The sequence below is a fragment of the Vicugna pacos genome, chromosome 23 (assembly GCF_048564905.1).
Source record: "Vicugna pacos chromosome 23, VicPac4, whole genome shotgun sequence".
Taxonomy (NCBI): domain Eukaryota; kingdom Metazoa; phylum Chordata; class Mammalia; order Artiodactyla; family Camelidae; genus Vicugna; species Vicugna pacos.
This window is the reverse complement of record NC_133009.1, coordinates 27,392,974-27,413,949: the sequence shown is the minus strand read 5'-3', so window position 1 is coordinate 27,413,949 and position 20,976 is coordinate 27,392,974. Positions and strand designations below refer to the sequence as shown.

Below are 20,976 nucleotides of genomic sequence, written 5' to 3'. Positions count from 1 at the left end.
CATGGGGAAGGCCATGCATGTGTAGGGCAGAGGGTGGCTGAGCAGTCTCTGCATCTTTGCCTTAATTTTGCTGTGAACCTAACACTCTAGAAAAGCAAAGCTTAAAAAAAAAAAACCCCAAAACCCTTAGACATGTGATTCACATTGTGTTATCTTGGCCTTTACTCAACCAATAAAGATCATTACAAAGAGAATATTAGTCCTTAAGAAGAAAGATGGTAACTAAGCAACATCTAAACAGAGCAGTTTCGAATCCGACGTAGTGAAGCAGGTGATTCAGACATAACAAGACTAGGCACATAATAGGAACGATTTGTTTCGCTTGGTTTTAAAGTACTGCTTAAATGTTAGAAAGGGCAAAGCGGTACCATTCTTTATTTTTTTTTGTTCACCTTGTAAATGGTCTGGATCATTGCTAGAATTCTGAATTCTTGGGAGAGCCATTTAAATCTTCAAATAAATTGATTTGGTACTCTAATTTACTCCGATAGTTAAAATTTAAAATCAGTTTACTACAGTTGAGTTGCTCTTAAAAAAATATCACCCTTTGGGAAGAAAGAGGTAGAAGTAAGTTTGGATGAACAGAATTTACTGTTCAGTCATGGTGAATTTAAAAAATACACTTCTTTTCTTTCAATAATTATTTTATGTTTTAAATGAGGTAAAATTGATAAAATCTGCATTAAAGTAATTGTTGAGGGCACTCTGGTGATCACAATGATGAGGTTTATTTTTGTCAAAATGTCAGAGGGCAACATTAATTGCTGTTTGTCAGCTGTGAACTTCATACTCCACTGTCTGAGGACTGAAGACGCCCGGGTGACACCTTAACAAAAAAAGCCAATTTCAGGGAATATGAAATTGACCAGCCTCTCAAACAAAGATTTGCTTGGGACTTCACTGCTGTGGTGATAGGTGTCTACGGTTACAACAGACGGGGATGACGTGAGACACAACCCTTTCTGGCTGATCCCATTTCAGAAACCTCTGGATGAGCTCGGGTACCACATGCGCGCGCACGCACGCGCACACACACACACACACACACACACACACACACACACACACACAAGTGAATCACGCTAAAGCTTTAGACATTACTGATGTATGAGATCAAAATAAATAAGAGAAACGAGCTGTTCTTCATACCTAGGAGCTGGAATCACTGAAAAATGTGAAAAGGTAAAGAAAGGCTTTTACTTTAGCACCATGACCTGTGATGAAATCCCATTTCTATCACTGTGGCAGGACTCGGCGCGGCGAGGAAGCTAGAGCGACAGGGGCGAGGCGGTGGCAGATTTCTGCTTCGAACACAGAAGCTACGTTGCGATCTGAGAACAATGGGGTAGATGCGTGTAGCAAATCAGACTTGTAAAACATCTCTCCTGTGCTTCTCCGCTTAGGCGGATTTTCCTGAACTGGGGGCAGTGGTGGCGGGAGTGCTTTTTGGTAGAGGAAATCCGAGTCCTAGCCCTTTGGGCCTCTGCACGGCTTGAATCGGCTCAGCGAGCCCCTTGCCGTCTCGGCCGAGGCCTGACCCCGGTGTCCAGCCCATGTTCTGCAGCATTCGGTTTCCAATGTTGGTTTCGAGGATTGGCTGGGCGTTTTCTCCTACTAATCCTGAAATTACAAAGTGACCAAAAGAAAAAAAACAAACCATTAGTATGAACTCAGGTGAAGATACTCTTAGGCTAAGAAAACCACATTTTCCTAAGTTTCTCTTTCAAGCAAGGTGCCCGGGAGGGCTGTTTATTCATCTTTGGATGAGCGGCTTGGTGCAGCAGAGGGATCAATGGAAAGAGGGTCGTGGTCAGAGTCTCACTCTACCACTCAGGAGCTGATTAAGTGATCTGCCCTCTTCGGGCTGCTGTCTTCTCGTCTGTAAGACAGGCGTGATACAAAGCAATCAAAACTCAGTTACCGGATCATTTCTTGTGGTTACTCTTCCTTGGTAATTAAGGAAGTGATGACCAAACAACCTAACAGGAGAGGCTGTGTGGGAAGAAAAGGGGTAAAGTTATCTTAAAACAACCTTTGTCTTAGTGAGAAGATATTCAGTAGAGTCTCCTCTACCAGGGCCTCCCAAAAAGGCCGCTGTAGGACTCGGAGGCCACGAACTTATAGGGCTAGTGTCTTCCAGCCATTCCCTCCCCAGGCCTCCAGGGAGACAGGTGGCCCACTTTCCAGAGGCCTGCGGCACACCATCTCAGTCCTGGGCCCAGTGTATTTCTGCTCTGAAATGTGGGCTGTGTTTTCCGAGACGGTCTGAGGGTTGAAATGGGCAGTTGTTCACAAAATCACTCACTACTCTCAAAGGCTTGAGTTAGATGTCTCTCTGATCTCAACCCACATCCTCCCTCCACCTCCTTCCCATCATCATCCATCCCTGATTTGGGACTGTGACAGCACTTTCGACCCCCCCCACCTCCACCCCCCAGGATGGGGACTCTTGGTCCTACTCCTCTAAGACTGCGTTTAGGATGGTGATATGAGGCACCAGAAGGATCCTTGAACACCAATAACAGTAACATAAATATTACCTACGGGACTACAGAGGACAGCACCTACACATTTCCACGTATTCTCTGGTGTTAAGTCTTTCACAGTGAAAAATAAAATGATAATAAATAATAAAAGAAATGTCAAGCTTGAAGTTACACTAGGTTTCATCTGTCCTTCTGGGGAACGGCAAGTGGGTTGTTCCTCATGATTCTAACTTAGAGAATCTTATACCTGCAAAGTGCTAAGGACGAGTTTTACAACTGAACTGATGAGTTTATAGCTAAAACTGAAGAGTTTTATAACTGAAACTACGGAGCAATCTTCAACTGATTTTTGAAAGACCTTTCTTGAACATTTTGATATTCTCCATTTTAGGTGCATTTTAAGACCGAGAATAGAGTACACTGCTGCCATCTGCTAACTTCATTACAGGGCGTGAGAAGTGGGTTGCCGCAATAATGAGGTGGTTTTGGATTTGTCACACTGGCTCTTGGCTCACTGAAACAAGTATCTTCACATGTAATAGAGAAAACCTTCAACTGCGAACTGCTTGAATGGCTGGTATCAAAGAAAAGTTCTTGACTAACATTAGTTGCCTCCTTCCTGACAAAGGCAAAATACACCTATATGAAGATTTTATATATATATTTAACTATAAAATATGCATATAAATACATATAAAATATAAAAAATCATCCTCTTACCAAATAAAACAAAACAAAGAGAAGCTTTTTGTTTAGTATAGTAACAAAACAGCGATTTGAGTTTTTATTTTAGAATTATGATAATGGTGACAACAAAGGCAGACCACCAAGGCATATGATTTTTTTCAGAACAGCTGCTGATCAGGTATGTCAGGTTAAATGGTGTACTAGCATTTTGCCTTCTGTCCCTAATTTTTTAGCGATTGCCATGAATTAATTTAATTCCATCTATAAGCTAAGATCAGATCAGAGGCCTTAATGCTGCTTTAGCCTGCACATCTGCTTAATCATATTTTTGATACACAAATGCTCAGGTTTAAAATATGTTTAATAGTTAAGAAAAAAAATATAAGGCCAATTTAAAACATCGCCGTGAAAACTGCTAAACTGTGGTCAATTCTCGGTTTTGAAGTGAAGAGCAAATAACTGACTCACTATTATAATTTAAAAATGCTGGTGTTTCAAGCATGGTGGCCCGGACGTGGGTACCCTAGTCCTCCCATGCTTGGTTTTCAGATAGGGAGAAAAGACTTCATTCTCTTTCTTTTTAATGCTGGTTTCATTTCTTTTCTTGATAAAAATGAAATAAAACAAAGCATTATCTTTAAAATAAAAAAAAGAATATTTAATTTCTCAAATGCTAAATCTTTCCCCACAGAAACACGGATTCCCGAAACAAACAAAAAACAATGGCTTTTCTATACAACTTAAAAAAAAAAAAAACCAGATACATCATTTTTCATGGAAAATGACTCTAGAGTGAGATCTACTGTTGGTCTCTCATCCTTCTTTTATGAGATTAAGACATGGGAGTGGAACAACTCAGTCTCAGCACAGCATCCAACAACCATAATTTCCTTTTCTTTGGCTCCTGGCAGTGCTAAATCCTTTAAGTCCTTTCCTAGGAGGCTCTCCTCCTGCTCGGGCAATTTTAGCAATCCGTAGCCTGCTAACCCTTCTGCCAGCTCCCGCTCCCGGCCCCCTTTGTACTGGGTCTCTTGTCTCTGTTACAGCTGAGTCAGTCCTTTCCCCCTCAAATCTTCCAAAGAGTATTGTGGATGGTAATTCACTTGCGTAATTGGCTCAAGAGATGAAAATCTTGTATCGGCCTCTCTTAGCTGCTAATCTATCCAGCTGACTGCAGGCCTAATTGGCAGCTTGTTTAGTAATTTGGCTCCTAAAGTGTTGTATTGATGTTGGATAAACAGCCAATGGAAGGGGAGGTGACACATGCTGCTTCAGCGAGGGCACTCGCTTCAGGCCCGACCCCGTATTCAGAAGGCTTTTCATGGTCTGTGCTCCGTCTTTCTTCCCGTCCTCTCTCCCCATCACTCTGCCAGCCAGCTGAAGAGCAGGGCTCCTGCTGTTATTGTTTGTGATGTCATTAAAATTGCAAGTTGCAATACTGTCCTCTGTTCTCAGTAACTAATTTAGGGACGTGGACCTTTGCTGTTAAGAAACAGCATTGAGCACAGTTTGAGACGTGAGCAAGTGGTAGGTGGTACTACTCTGTCAAATGTTTTAACTGTTTCATTTTTTAATATGGAAAAGCCTAATTCAGACCATTTTACACTCTGCAAAATTGCAGATGTTTTTCATGTGAATTCTGTTCAAATCAGTTCAAACAGTTAACTGCTTAAAAATACAAGGCACTTATTTTTTTTCTTTTCTTTTTTTTAAAATTGAAGTATAGTCAGTTGCAATGTGTCAACTTCTGGTGTACAGCCCAATGTCCCAGTCATGCATATACATACATATATTCGTTTTCATATTCTTTTTCATTAAAGGTTATTATAAGATATTGAATATAGTTCCCTGTGCTATACAGAAGAAAGTTTTTAAAATCTATCTTTACATATAGTGGCTAACATTTGCAAATCTCAGACTCCCAAATTTATCCCCTTCCCCCGGTAACTGTAAAATTGTGTACTATGTCTGTGAGTCTGTTTCTGTTTTGTAGATGAGTTCATTAGTGTCCTCTTTCTTTTTTCTTTTCTAGATTCCACATATGAGTGATACCATATATTTTTCTTTCTAAACAATGAAATGTAAAATTAGTTTTTTTTCTTCCAAAGTGATTAAAAACTTTGCATAGTTGAGAATGAAAGACATGGTCTGTATTGACATGTTTGGAGAAGGGAGTGTTTTTATTAACTGATGTTTTGGTTATACAGAAATATATTTCTTCTGGAATGATTATGGATCAAAGAATAGTGTTTTCAAAAAACGAAAACAAGTCTTAAAACTGCATTGGTTCTGAAGGCACACAGGGATGTTTCTTTGCTATAATATAAACAAGACCCTTCATGGTTTACCTACCACGTACCTGGCATGTGGTTTACTTGTTAGGCATCTGACATTTCACCATCTAAATTCCTTATTAACAACTGTGCAAGGGAGGAATTGTAATGAGCCTCAGAGAGATGAAGTACTTGACTGGTACCACATAGTGAGTAAGCTGCTCTTAAGTTCTTCTCTTCGTCTTTGGTGTTCTGAAGTTTTACGATAGTATGACTTTATTTATATTTACTATTTCCCCATAAAGACTTCTGGTTTTTGAGTATGAAGATTCGAGTTTATCTTCAGTTGTAAAAATTCTGTCATTATCACTGAATTCTGTCTCCATTCTCCTGCAATAGGATATCTCCCTATTCTTCCTACTTTTTCTGGAAGATTTATCAGATGTGTATTGAACTTCATGCTCCTCCAAGCACCTTGGTTATTCTCTTGTATTTCCCATATTTTTATCCCTTTGTGCTTCTTTCAGGTAGTTTCTTCAGATCACTCTTAAAATTCTCTGATTTTTTTTGGCTGTATCTAATACGCTCTTCAACTCGTCCAGTGAGTTTATCATTTTCAAGATTTTTCATAATAAATAAAATAATCTCAAAATTCTACTTGGTTCTTTACCATACGTGTCTTTCCTTTTTCCAGTTATTCCCTTTTGTTTCTGCATCTGTTTTTATAACTAATTCTTTCAGTTTTGATTTGTGAGGTCATCTTCTGTAGGTTTCACTTGATTCTTGAGGCTTGGGGTTGAAGGCAGGCCCCACTAGAGTGGTTCCGCATGTGCTTCAGAGACCAGTTTTTATGATCATTTTTGGCTCAGTGTAATTTCAAACCAGAAACTCACATGAGGGTAGGCTCTTGGTTACAAATCTTCAGAGAGCTTTCTACTTGGAGACCAGATAGATACCCGATTTTTTATTTCCCTGTGTTTGTGGGTGAGTTTTGTTTCTAGCATGCCCTGTTCTGAAGGTAGAGCTTTTCAGAGGTTCTGGATTGATAAGGAGCCTTACACCCAGCTCCCTGGCTTGGTTCTCCTTCTGCGAGGGCACAAACCAACCTGCCTCAAGGTTTCTGAGGCTGGAATAGGCATGGGGGCTGCTTAGGACCATTTCTCTCTTTCTTTCCTGTAGTCACAACTACGCATCTAAAGAGAGAGTCTTTTTCTCTTTAGATGAAATGTCCAGGAGTATTTTTATTAAGCATTTCCAGGAGTATTTTCAAACTGTTTAGTCATAAAAGATTATAAATATAAAAATAGTTGGAATAGCAATCATTTTCTATCTAATATGTGTGCTTATCCTCTGTCTAAGTGTTTCTTGTACCATATGGCAATGGAGGGCTATTGACAACTCTGAGACACATAACTGAAAGGTAGTCTGGTGATCCAAAAGGGGGAGAGATATATATTACCTAGGCTTTTGATATGTTTGGATATAGTTTGGTTTCAAAATTAATAACAATAAGCCACCCCCCCCTCCAAAAAAACTGCCTGTTTTAAAATCCTGGAAGAGATAAGAAAACCTATAGTGGTCAAAGAAATCCAGCAATAAAAGAAAATAAAAATGTAATTATTGATAAGATAGATTTGGACAAATGAAGAGATACAGCACCTTGAAAAGGAGCCTGGGTACCCCAAATATCTCCTAATGATGCTCAGTATGACTTTTAATTAAAAGTTCACCTTTTCCAGTCTCCCAAGGCAATTGAAATAAAAGCAAAAATAAACAAATGGGGCCTAATCTAACTTACAAGCTTCGGTACAGCAAAGGAAACCATAAACAAAACAAAAAGACAACCTATGAACTGGGAGAAAATATTTGCAAACAATGTGACTGACCAGGGCTTAATTTTTAACTGTATAAACAGTTCATACAACTCAGTAACAAAAAACAAACAACCCAATCAAAAAATGGGCAGAAGACCTAAATAGATATTTCTCCAAAGAACACATACAGATGGCCAACAGGCATATGAAAAGATGCTCAATATCACTAATTATCAGAGAAATGCAAATCAAAACTACAGTGAAGTATCACCTCACACCAGTCAGAATGGCCGTCATTCAAAAGTCCACAAACAATAAATGCTGGAGAGGGTGCGGAGAAAAGGGAACCCTCCTACACTATTGGTGGGAATGTAATTTGGTGCAGCCACTATGGAGAACAGTATGGTGATTACTTAAAAAACTAAAAATAGAATTACCATAGGATCCAGCAATCCTACTCCTGGGCATATATCCTAAGAAAACTTTAATTTAAAAAGATACATGCACCCCAATGTTCATAGCAGCACTATTTAAATAGCCAAGACGTGGAAGCAAGCTAAATGTCCACTGACAGATGACTGGATAAAGAAGATGTGGTGTGTATAAACACACATACACACACACACACACACACACACACACACACACACACAGGAATACTACTCAGCCATAAAAAAGTACAAAACTTTGCTATTTGCAGCAACATGGAAGGACTAAGTGGGCATTATGCTAAGTGAACTAAGTAAAACAGAGAAAGACAAGTATATGATATCACTTACATGTGGAATCTAAATTAAAAAAAGATATACATAAACTTATTTATAAAACAGAAAGAGACACATAGGCATAGAAAACAAACTTATGGTTGCCAAAGGGGAAGAGGGAGAGGGATAAATTAGGAATTCTGGATTAGCCACACGACTATATATAAAATAGATGAGCAATAAGGTCCTACTGTACAGCACAGAGAACTACGTTCAATATCTTATAATAACCTATAATGAAAAAGAATGTGAAAAAAATAAATATATATGTATAACTGAATCACTATGCTATATACCCACCAGAAACTAACACAACATTGTAAATTAATTAAACTTCAATTAAAAAAGCACCTTTTAAAAATCTTCACCTGTTATAATTTGCAACCTGCCTTTATTACTTTATATATTCCTAAAGATTATTTTATTATTGAAATATTAGTAGGAAGCAGAGGAAAGAACAGAAAAGTCACAGAAAGCTGTAATGCAACCTCTTGCCAAGAACTTACACGTCATGAAGGCACAGTGACCCTGGAGCAATGTATATACCGAAATACTGACCTTCAGTCGGCATCTCTCTGCATAATTTAAAATGTAGAGAAAAATGGTCCACTAGTTATGATGCATATTTTCCCTATGAAAATATTTCAATGAAAGCAAAATAGCAACAGCAAATACTAACTGTGGGTAACAATGAATTTATTACTACATAGTGGACAAAATATTTTTTAAAAAATGTGGTAGCCACAATATCTCAATAAACATATTTAAATCTTTTTACTATCAAATCCTCAATAAGCTATGACTTCTACCAAAAACACAAGACCATAACCAACATTGCTGACGGCCTTTAAAAAATGTGTTGATAATATTCCTCCTATTTTTGCTCACTGCTTTTCTTCACCTTTACAGATGACATTTTTCAAACTATAAAATGCATTCTCCTGGCAAACCTTATTGCTTCAACAGTTCTTGGTTTTATAATAGTAAGTCTACAGCCTTTGCTACTGAGACATCCACTATCTTTTGGTATGTGACTTTGAATGAGGCAGAGAACAAGCCATACATTTAAAAATCAATACCTAACCTTATCAATATTCATTTTACTGTGTCAATACAAAATACAAAGGTGAAAGAGCAGTAAATAAGCTAAAGCACTGAAATAAATTCGGTGTTCCTGCCACAATTAATAAATGTTCAACCGATAACACTGCTGGCTACTCTACAGCCTTAAAAGGGACTCAAATTGTGCTTTGACGTTATTGTTACAACAGGGCGAGTAAAATTTTCAATACACCAGCAGGTAAAGATGATCAGATTTGGGGTTATTAATTTCACAGGGGGCTTTAAATCTTTTATACAATATTATTTATTATAAATACAATACAGAAGTGTTTATCTTTAGCATCTTGAATTGTTGTATAAACCCAGTTTGGGGTGTTAAAGTGCCTAAGTATAGTTTCCTGACAATTTTTGCCAAATCTTGTTCAAAACCTGCTGTTTGACCACATAATATTTCACATATAAATCAGAAGGGATCGTTAAACAACATTCAAGCTGTCAGCCTTTTAACTCTTATTCCCGACTGCAAATGAGAGTGTTACCTTCTCCTGTGTTTTTCCAGCTTAGACTGAATGCTGACTAAAGGTAGAAGGAACTGTGAAAATATATTTTAATTTAATGTGTGTTTTTTAAGGAAGCCTGCAAGGGCCTCTAAAATAGCCAGAATAGTTTCTTTAATTCTACAGGCTAACTCAAGTTCAGAAGCTTGCAAATATAAGACTCTTTGTTATGTGACTGACTATATTCCAGAATTTGAAAACCGTAATTTTCAGAGACAAGATGATCTAGGATTCATAACCTCATTATCAAAGTTTATTTATGCAAAAGCATTTCTGACTTGAGTCTTGTATTTGGATGATAATCTTCACCTTAGAGTTCATTAGTTTTAGAAGATACTCTTTAAAACTGAGGACTTTTAAATAACCTCATTCTCTTCCTCTCTGAGAGGAACAGTTATGTGCGGATTTAAAAAAATGCGCGGAAAATGAGTAATATAAGTCTCCTACTCCAATACTATTTGAGTAATTACAAAAATGCATTAAATTTCTATGAATTATATCCTTTTAAGTAAAAAGTCCAGTAATATAATCAAAATCTTGAGTCTTATGGGAAGCACAACAGTTCTGAAATATCCCAGCCGGAATACGCTGCCGTGAGATTATGAATGTTTTAGGCTAAAGTTTAATGTTTATACCCACATTCCGTATAAATGACTTCCTCTGATGCTACTGAGTTGTAACATCGAAATCACCTTGTAGAAATAATTATATTATCCTCTCCCCAACCATTAGGCATTTTCCTCCTCACTTCACATATGTGCAGAGTGTTCGGACCTGACCCGGACACTCTCTCTTCCTTATTGCTGGCTCTGAGGCACTTCAGTCACATTCCCAAGATTGTTCTTGTACTATTTCTGCCACCAGTGTTTGAATCATTGAAAGATAAGAGAATTCAGGGGACCATTCAACCGGAATGGGAATATTAAAGAGTCCTACACTTGCCTTGTGAAAGATTTAAATTGAAGAACTTATGACATGTATTCGATCTAAAAGTGGCTCTATGTTCCTGTAAGAAGAGATATATTTGAAGTCCTCTGATGCATGTTCTGTATTTCTGCACAGCAAATTTAGATACATCTTCTAAGGCACTTAAGATATATAATAGTCTGTATAAATATAAACAAATTATATAAACTGCATAATAGTCTATATCCATATATATGATTGCATAAAACATATGGAATAAGATGGTCTTTACATATATATTCTTACAGAAAGGCCATAAGTATGTTGTCATGAAAAGAACATGGGTTTAGGAGTCATGCAGCTGTCGGCTTGAATCCTCCCTTTGGCCTTTAATCATTATATCCTCTTGGGTAGCTAAGAAGAACCTAACACTCCGAACTTCATTTTGTGGGCAAAGTGGTGATAATAACACCTATGTTATCAAGTTGCTGCAAAGATAAAATCAAATAATAAAGTTCTGGTACACAGCAGGTACGCTATTAAGTGGTAAATATTATTCTACATAAATACAAACACATTCTGCACACAGGTGTTTCCTACTTCCAAATTCTGAAAATTCAACAAAGTTGAGGATGAAGATCAGATGTTACATTTACAACTACACGCAGAATTTCATAATGTAGCACTTTATGTGGATGGAGCAACTGTATTATGGGTGCTCCAATTTTAAGTTATTCTTTAATTTTTCCAGTGCTGAACTATTAGGGATAGGTCTCCTAAATAGAGAATTTAAGCTTCACATCTTTTATTTCCTTTGAAATCATCATGTCAAGAAATACCTATGTATCTACATATATCTGTATCTCTCTGTATTTCCTTCCCTTCTCACTGCTTACTCTCCCGTTGATATGAATCTTATTTTCCTATTCTATAATTAATCATGGAAAAAAAATCACTCTTTCTATAAAACATTTCCCAAATGAAGTTAAGAGAGACCATTTATAAATTTGAATGGTTAAGGATCCCAGGCAATAAGCCAATGTTATAATAGCAACATTGTAACTGATCAAGTATCTACACAGAAAACATTTGCTCATAGTTTGCGGCATCACAAACCCATTACAGTTAATTGTTGTTTATTCCTATTTGGGTGTCTACATTTTAATGCCCAGTTGGCTCCATCCAATCACAGGTTTTTATTTCTACCTCCCTTACAACACTGCTCCTGCATGAGATTTTGCAATGCATGCTAATCTTATTCATATCATTCATTACCAACTGTAGGAAGGCTTCCTGTCCCCTCTGGTATAACGACCTCTCTGTGCTCAGCACTTGTGGTTTTCCCTGGACCATGCTCAGTAGAATGACATGCTATTAGAATGATGTGGCTTTTGAGGTGGAAATGATGCAAATTTTTTTAGTCTAATGCTAACCTGTCTAAGTCAGGAAAGATGGATCTCAGATTGCTGCACACCTGGGACTGGAAATCAGATGGCCACATTCATGGCCAGGTGGCCGCCTGCTACAACATGGGCCTTGGGTTTTGAGGCTGCTTCAGTACTTTCGAATTCTTTAGTATTTGTCTCTTCTGGGGTGATTTACCTTTTCATCTACTTATGCCTTGTTTTCCCAACAAGTCTGTAACTTTCTTGAGGCCAAAAACACCACCTTTGAGGTTTTTGTATCCTTTAAGACCTATACAAAGTCTTGCATTTGGGCAGGTGTGTAGGAGATACTTTTGTGATTGCTGCCTGAAAAACCTACACAAGGAACATACAACACATCCAGACACCGAAGGCAGATGATCTGCTTTTTTAGTTTCTTGGCACTGTGCCTCGTCCTCAGTGCAAGTGATTAAGGATTATCCGCATTTTACTCTGGATGCTTTATGAACTTTGTAGGTGTGCTCTGCCCCGAGCCCTTGTCTTTTACCTGTGGTAGTAGGTCCAGGCAAAGGTGCAGCTTTTCTTCTCCGTTTGATATCTCCTGTGCATAGGGATCCTAAGTGCATGCTTGTTTGCCTACAAGTAATTATCAGAAAAAACTATTAACAAAGGAGGGGAAAAAAATGACACATAAATACACAGCTTGTATAATCTGAACCTAAATCAAAACATTCTCAACAAAGATGGAGCGGCATAGTAAAACCACCAATCTTGTTTATATCGAAACATAATTACGTTTGTTGACAAGCGTTCAGCAGCTAAATGTGCCATCATAAATTGTTACTGGAATGAATAATATAAAAGGAATGCTTTTTAATTTTCAAAACTGGCAATCTTTCTGGCTCAACATAAAATCAAGCACTGTTGCTTCTGACAGGAAAATAGCTAAGATTAATTATCTAAAGAGATCACAATATTGTTGCTAGGTATCAATTGGTTACTAATGCTTTACTGTCAGAACAACATATATTACAGGAAAAGTATGATCAATTTCTTTCAGGATATTACGCGGCAGTGAATTCTCTCGGAACATTTAAAAATAGAAGGAAATAGTGATGTTCTTCCTTATAATTCACATGATTAGAACTCTTTAGTTAATTATGTATTAGCTAGGTGAGGAAACATAATTTGACTGCATTAATGCTGCTCTACTGATACTAAACGGGGCAACATGATATAGGATAACATTTCAAAGACATGATGTATAAGAACTGAGAAGCAGATCTGCTAATTTTGAAGCTAGTCAGAATTGGATTGTTCTGTCTAATCATGGACCCTGAAATTTAAGAGTTCTGGAAAAATTAGAAATGGGTCAACTGGAAATCAAGACAAACTGAAGAAGATGGAAGAGATTTAAAAATCTTCAAATTTTTCAAGCTATAGAAGACTGTTGTCTTCATTGCCTGGATCATAATCCCTGAGATGGGGTTGGGATAGTGCCCCGGGATCACGAAGCAGAAATAAACAAAGCATGTTTATTAGAAAGCATTATTTTTTTAGTAATTCATGGAGATGTTTGGTAATATCCTGAAGTTTTATAGAACCCAATTTCAGAACAATAAGATTATTAGAGAAAAATTTAAAAGAAAAAATTAATTCAAGTAAAACTCAAAATATATACTTACACACTTATACTTAGGTGTTTAAATATAATAAAAAATTGGAGCTGGGTAGTAAAATTACTTTAAATATAGATTCTTTCTATAATGTACAAAGTAAAGTAAAATTAATGATCTGGCTAATCCAAGAAGTATATATAACCAAAGAAATATACTGTGAAAATCTATCAACATTGGTAAAAGCAAACGAGTTTTGTCTAGTTCTCTTCTCTTTGTATTGAGTGCATACTGTTTCTCTTTTACAGAATAAATCTTTATTATTATTAAAATATTTAAAAAATTAGTTCATTCAATAAATGACTAACTTTGCACAAATACGTACACATATCTATGTCAAAATGTTTATTAACATGCATGACTATAACATTTTTATTGGATTTTGAGGTGCAGTCTTGGTTTATAATGCCAAGAAAACATAAATGGTTACACATCGATTTTTCTAAAAAACTACATAGAAATTAAAAAAAAAATTAAATCTCATCCTTTTTATAAAACACATCTTTTTTATAAAAATTAATAAATTCACTTATTCAGCAAGCACTTACTAGTATCTACTACTGATTAAGCATGAGACCCCACAGTGATGGTGCAAATGAGGAGAGTAGGAAAAAGGAGACGGCAGATACAAAGGAAATGGAATCTTCAATTTTTATTACTGGAAGAGTTTTAAGTCCAAATGGGGAGATTAAGTCGTAAGTACATGAAATAATCAGGGACAGCAGTGGTAATGGCCGGCACCATGAACTTTATAATCTATTACTAGAGATTACATAATTCCGTCCTTATAACAATCCTAAACATGTTTATTGAATATACCATTTTTCTTTGTAGGGAAAAATCTGTGCTTCCATGGAAAATCATACTTCTAGAGTATGGCTCCTTAGTCACCTGATTCTGCTTCTACGGGAGCTATCTGACAATTCTTACAGAGATCTGAAAGCAGTGGGAATAATTGTCTATTGTAATCCAAATGGATTCTGTCCTGAGGAAGGAGGATCCTCCCTTCTATGGAAAACCCAGTTTGCATCCACCTGCACATTCATTCAATATCTTTTACTCCATATACATTTGTGCTTCTTTGAACCCATTATAACATCTGCCTGGTTCCCTCATTAATCAATGAGTTAAATAAAATCTCACACACACATTCATTTTACATAAGTAAAAGAGACACGACTTTACCCTTTGGTACAAAATTATCCTTTAATATCTCTGATCCCTCTTGAAACCTCCCCCTAGGAAAAGGCTGGAGTAGTTTACCTCCGCCAGAGCATCTGCCAGACAGGCTCAGATACCAGAACTAGCTGAGGAGGAGGGGAAGGTAACATTCTGAAAAGGGGAATGAGGTAGGAATCTGAATTCTGCAGTGTGGCTCTTCTGGCGTCGAGCTGTGAAAACCAATCCACGGACTATCTGCTTCTGATCCTCTTGTTATAACATAATCTATATTCTTAGATTAAGCCACTGCTGGTCAGGTTTTCTATATCTGTTGCTGAAAGTATTTCTAAATGATAGAGTTTGTTCCGTTCAAAGACTTTTGAGTAGTTCAGGATGTCTGGGAAGCACTGTTTACAGAAAGAACTGTATAATATGATGGAAGAAGAACACTGGGGCTGGACCACATACGCCCCATGAAGGATTTGGAGTTCATATCTGATGTGGAGGCATTCAAGGTCATTTAGCAGACTAAAGTTGGGCAGATTCATGGGATGCAGATGAGCTGGTGTTGAGAGGGTAACTAGGTTTGTGAACAGTCCAGACACACAGTTCCTCCCAGTTTATTTTTCACTATTATAATTAGGAATAATACAAAAATGCCACGCAATGAAACTGCTCTGTGTTAACATATCTGAGTGAGGAGGTGGGCAGGGGTGAGAAGGCAGTCAGTGAAAAGTCCTAACTCTGGATTATTTTAAAAACTAAGCCAGTCTTTATTACTTTTAGATTTATTTAAAGTTCAAACTAAGCTTTAAAAAAAGGTAGCCAGGAGCATCCTTCTTAAGAAGTTCCTTTTTGGAAATAATTAGAAGTATTTGAGGGTCCAACACATAGGAGCTGCCCAGTGATGACTATTAATTAACATGGCTGGTTTCTACATCATCTTTGTACTAGTCGTATGAAACCGGAGGCTTCTCACTGCTTGAAAAGTCACTCTCCCAAGTCAATATTGCCTTTAAAACTTTATTAATTTTGTATGCTATTAAAATTTATGAGGAAGGCCTGTTTACAAAGATGGTGAAAAACAAAATCCAAGAACAACTCCTCCTTCTAAACCTTTTTCTCATCTGCAGGGCTGAAAACTCCCTTCTGGCTACCTTTACAGAACAAGTAGAATATAACGTTTTTATTCAACTTCCCTCCCCCTCCCAAACATAGCTACATTAAAGGAAAAAGAGACAAACGTTCAAGGAGAATAAAGTTAAAGTTAATAAAGTCAGTACCCTGAACCCAAAGACCCGAGCCGTAAGAAAAACAGCGAGCTGTATTTCAGTAATTCTATCAAGAATTGACCATCTGCTACAGCGCATCGAGAGATCTGGATTATTGATCAGTAAGATTACCTCATTTAAGTGTCCTCCCCCCTTCCCTTCAGACAGGTGCAGTGGAGTTGCTACAAATAACTTAAATAAGGTCTACTCTGTTATTTAGTTGTCACTCTTAATGTAAAACAGAGCAGTTATTTTTTAATTTAAAATCAATGAATGTCTCCAAGGCAGCCTAGGTGCTTTGGTCTAAATGAGTCACTGGTCTTTGCAAAGCAGAACACTTGGAATATTATTCAAGCTGAGAGATGGCAATTTTGGTTTTCTGTTCTTTTTTGTGTGTGTGGTGCGGTGTTCTGAAGAACGACACTACACTGTCCTGAAACAGACCCGACGCTATTAAAAACTTGTTAAGATCCTTCGGTAACTGTAAGGAAACTACCAATAACGCTATCAGTCTACTTATTTCAGTTACAGCATGTGCTTGGATGAAGAAAAGGAGAGAAAGTCAAAACCTGATCCCTTTATAACTACTGACACCTTAAAATACCAGGGATAAATATACACGCATCTTTCACTGGGGAGGATAAAGAAATAATGCTGTTTCCTTAGGGAGTGATAAGCATTGTCACTTAGTTATGATTTGAAACATCGCTTCCCATGTACTGATTCTGAGAATTTTCCCCTTAAATATAAATAGAAAGCAGAGCTCAAAATGAAATCATTTTGTTCTGCTTTTGAAACAGACTTTGCTTGGTTTATTCCATCATCTTTAAATGATGCGGTGGTAGGAAACAGAGCATTTTATCTAGGGGGAAAAAAGTTAAAAAAAAAGATAATAATAAAAAACCAAAAAACAAAGCAAAACAAAACAGAGAAAGACAAAAAATCCTACCACCTCGCCTGAGAACTGGGCTCCCGACACGGGCTGACAAGGGTGAAGCAGGCAGTGTCAAACGCAATAACATTAAAGAGAAGAAAACAGGAACTTGCCTCCTCCCTGTACGCGCGCATTTACAAACAGAGGCTTTTCAGAGAATTAGGCCTAGTTAAAGCTGCCCCCTGGATAAAATGTGTTCCCAAGCAGCCTCAGACAAGCTGCAGAGGGGAGACAAACAGATGTGACTATGGGCCCTGGCATTTGGCAAGAACACTCACTGTCAGTTAGAAAAATATAAGCCTGGACAGGGCATCAGCTGCACAGAAATGAAGCGGGTCTGTGGTGTCACTGGAGGAGCAGTCGGTGGAAATCCAGCCCTACGTGAGCCTCCCCTTCTAGATCCAGATTACCCTCTCCGTGCCCCCGATATTCGGTGTCAATACGTCTCAACATATTAACCGAACGTGAAAACACCAGGATCCAGCTCCCTCCTTCTGAAATGCATGTTAAGTACCAAGTCCCGTTGAGCATAAATGTTTCTTAACTACCAGGATCGCATTAACTACCATTGTTTTCAATGGTGGTGTCCTTCCAGGCCCCTTCTGCTGCATGAAGAACCCTTTGCATTTGGTATCGTTGATCACACCCTGCCCGATTCTTGGTTCTGGTGCGTTCTCTGTCTATGGCTTTGGTCATCGGACTTCATATTCTGTCTTAAGCCCATTTCCCCTCTCTCTGGAACAGTCCAGACCTCAGCCAAGGGGTCGTTTAACACAGTGCACTGAATGCAGTACTTGTGTCCTGGTCATTGGGCCCTTGCTCTATTCTGGACGTATCCTGTCCCATCATAAACCTTCTGACAGCTGAGCTCTTTTAGATTTAGGTCACTGCCTGGACTTCCCCAGATGCTAAAATGCCTCTCTCTAGTGCTGCGGGCTGACCTTGTCCAAGCGTCAGCTGCCGCCGGCCCCCACGCCTGAGCACTGCCTACCTGCTGGGGCAGTTCTTTACTCTGCGTCCTTTAGCCTCCCATTCCCTGCTGTCTGAGGCCCCACCCGCTTGGATACAGTGATCGGCCTGCCAGTGTGCAGTCCCTCTCAACAGCTTTAGATGGATCTGTCCTGACAGTGCCTCTTCCATCTCATTGGAGTTCAAGTCCAGACCTACTTCTTCCTAATCTGCTCTATCCTGTTACAGGTAACAGGCGGCTGCTGCTGGAAGTAATGTTTACTCCGTTTCCTCTGTGCCAGGCTGTGCGACAAGAAGCACTTCCCTCCCGGAGCTCCTGGCGAGTGTGAGGGAGGGGCGGCTGGGGGTCAGGAGGCTCCTGGGGAGCTCGGGCACCGGTCTCACTGCCCCGCCAGCCGAGGACTCTCTAGGCTCCTCAGAGCAGAGCCAGTGGTGGCTGAACAAGGGAGAGAGATGGAGGAGAAGGGGGAAGACTTCAGGTGGTCCAGGAACCTCATGAAATCACCTGCAAAGGGTGTGTCGGCATACGTTTTTAGCAAAAGGGTCCATGATTCTTATCTGATTCTGAACCATTAACAGAGACATTATACTAGACTCTGTAGATTTACACCAAATTAGTATTCATAATCTAAAATAGAAAATATCTATCTTAGAGCTTCTATGGAATGTTTAAACCATTCTGTACACACAGGCCACCTTTTCTACTTACAGCATCACAAACAATAGAATTTAATAATGTAAGTTAAAAAAAAGCCTCATCCAAGTATCTGCACTTATCACATGTTCCCTCTAAAACGCTACCCTCTTCCTTCTGCTTATCCGGCTTGACTTTCTTTATAATACCCTAAATATTTCCAGATCAATGACCATGCATAGGTGTTTGGAGAAAGGGATGTTAAACTGTGCCACAAAATACTGGTGGCAGGGGCTGGGGGAGGGTATAGCTCAAGTGGTAGAGCCTATGCTTAGCATACAGCAGGTCCTGGGTTCAATTCCCTGTACCTCCTTGAAAAATAAGTAAATAAGTAAACCTAATTACCTTTCCCCTCCTAATTTTTTTTTTTTAAATTCTGAAGGAAAAACTGAATCCAAAATCCTGGTGACGATCATCTCCAGTGTGATGGCATTTTGGGGGAATTTCCTTCTTCATGCCTCACACTTATACTGGACTTTATTTTCACAATGAGCATGGGACAATAAAAAGTACAAATGATACCAAGATGAACTGGAAGACAGCGAACAACAGAATTGATAACTGTAAGCGGTTTAGGCAGCCGGAGGCATTCATCGTCAAAGGCATGGTGGGACCGTTCACGCTGCGGACGCCGAGGTGTCAGAGGGAGCCGCGGTTCTGAGGGCTGACCCTCCCGACTCCCTGACAGCCTCTGTGCCTCTGACGCGGCCGTGTCTGTTTTCCCAACTAGTTCTCCAAAAGAGCCAACCTGTCACCATACTTGAAGTTTGAGAAGGATTTTTCCCAACCTTCGGCATGTTACTTAAACTCTCCTTATCTCAGTTTCTTCACCTGCAGCAACTGTGATTAGATCAGTATTTACCTCAAAGGTTTTTCTGAAGATTTTATTTAAAGGTCATTCGTGTAAAACATCTGGCTCAGTGCCTGCGCCAAGTAAGGGATCGACAACTGTCAGCTATTCATTTTACTAGTACTATCACCTCCACCTTACAGGTAAAAAGCCCAGGGCACAGAAAAGCAAAGTGATCTACCCAGGATCACACAGTCCAGGGGACGTGACGGTATATATAATACAGCCAGAACAACGCCTACTGTGTGTTAGGACTAAATAAATACACGACAGTATAAGCTCACTACATCGGAACACTATCGATGTGCTACCATTAAGGGTATAAATGAGGGCCATTTCTAAACAACAAGTAGGTGTTTTTTGGTTAGGTAATAGGAAAGTTAAATTTTTCCTTAGTGTTTGATTCTGCTTGCCTTAAATGTGTCACAGCACGTAAGAATAAAACACTCATTTTCATTTCAAAAACTCGCTAAAAACCCACGAGAGCCTTGCCAGTCTGAAACCCTCTGACTTTCTGAGGTCAGCCCACTGCCACAGGTGTTCTCTAGGCCACCAATCGGCACCTCCCACTTCAGAGATGCCCTGCTTGATCCCTGCGATGTGTTCCATGCTTTACCTAAAGCCCCGAGCTCTGTTGTTCTAATGATATCAATTCTTCTCTGTGTTAATAAACACACACTTCTATATCCCTAACAGCTCATTTAAATGCTGCTTCTTTTTGTACCTCCTCATTATTCTAAACAAATGGGACCTGAAAGGTGATGGCGGTTGCTTTATGCAATTCAGGTAGATTTTAGAACGTTCTGAATGTATGTGAATAAGGAAATTCTCACATCTGGAGAAAAGACAATCTTTTCAGAGAGCTAATTATTCAGGAAGGTTTCTAAAACTCTATTTGGGAGAACTGCCATTACATCTTAGCTTCCATGGTACTGACACCATGCTTTCCATGTTTGTTTAATTCCTTCAGATTTTGTTTGAAGGAACTGCTAGTCACCAAGTCCACGTCTTAGGGCTAACACGTGAGCAATGTGTCCTGCCCACTTGAAAAAACTTTCTTTCCATGTGTCCTAATTCCGCCATCTTTGAGAACCTGTCCTTTCTCCCTTCAAAGTTCTTCCGGTGCATTTTAATCACAATGTTCTTTCTCTTCTTTAAACTTTCCTAACCTCATTATCTTTCCAAGTGCTTTTTCTTTATATTTCTCATCAATCTGTGCAAGGTAGCTCTGTCATTACAGTTATCTGATTGTATGACCTCAAGTTGCTTTCAGATTAGAGGGGCTTGTCATTTAAAATATACACTGGAAACAACCTGAAGCCAAGTACCAAGTCTAATTTGCAGCACTGAGTTTTGCCTCCATCATAGATTAGAAGCACAATAAATGTTTATTGAGTTAAAACAAATCAAACTACTGTAACAAATGTTGCCTGAACATTTCATTTGGCAGTCAGTCATGCATTTTTTTTATCGTTAACACTTTTCTT

The 20,976-nt window shown here is 38.7% G+C and overlaps 1 protein-coding gene across 2 annotated transcripts in view; it reads right to left on the bottom strand.

Moving 5' to 3' along the window:
- Positions 1 to 1,175: 1,175 nt before the first annotated feature.
- Positions 1,176 to 20,976, bottom strand: part of GPATCH2 (G-patch domain containing 2) — a 133,671-nt gene continuing 113,870 nt past the window's right edge. Inside the window, exons 9-10 of one of the 2 annotated variants that reach the window (XM_015238630.3) lie at positions 12,482 to 12,570; positions 1,176 to 1,620 (exon numbers count right to left, since the gene is read on the bottom strand). In XM_015238630.3, coding sequence (XP_015094116.2) covers positions 1,400 to 1,620; positions 12,482 to 12,570 — 310 coding nt within the window. In that variant the 3' untranslated portion in view covers positions 1,176 to 1,399. The remainder of the gene's footprint in view (positions 1,621 to 12,481; positions 12,571 to 20,976) is intronic. The other variant, XM_072948733.1, reaches the window with a different exon arrangement.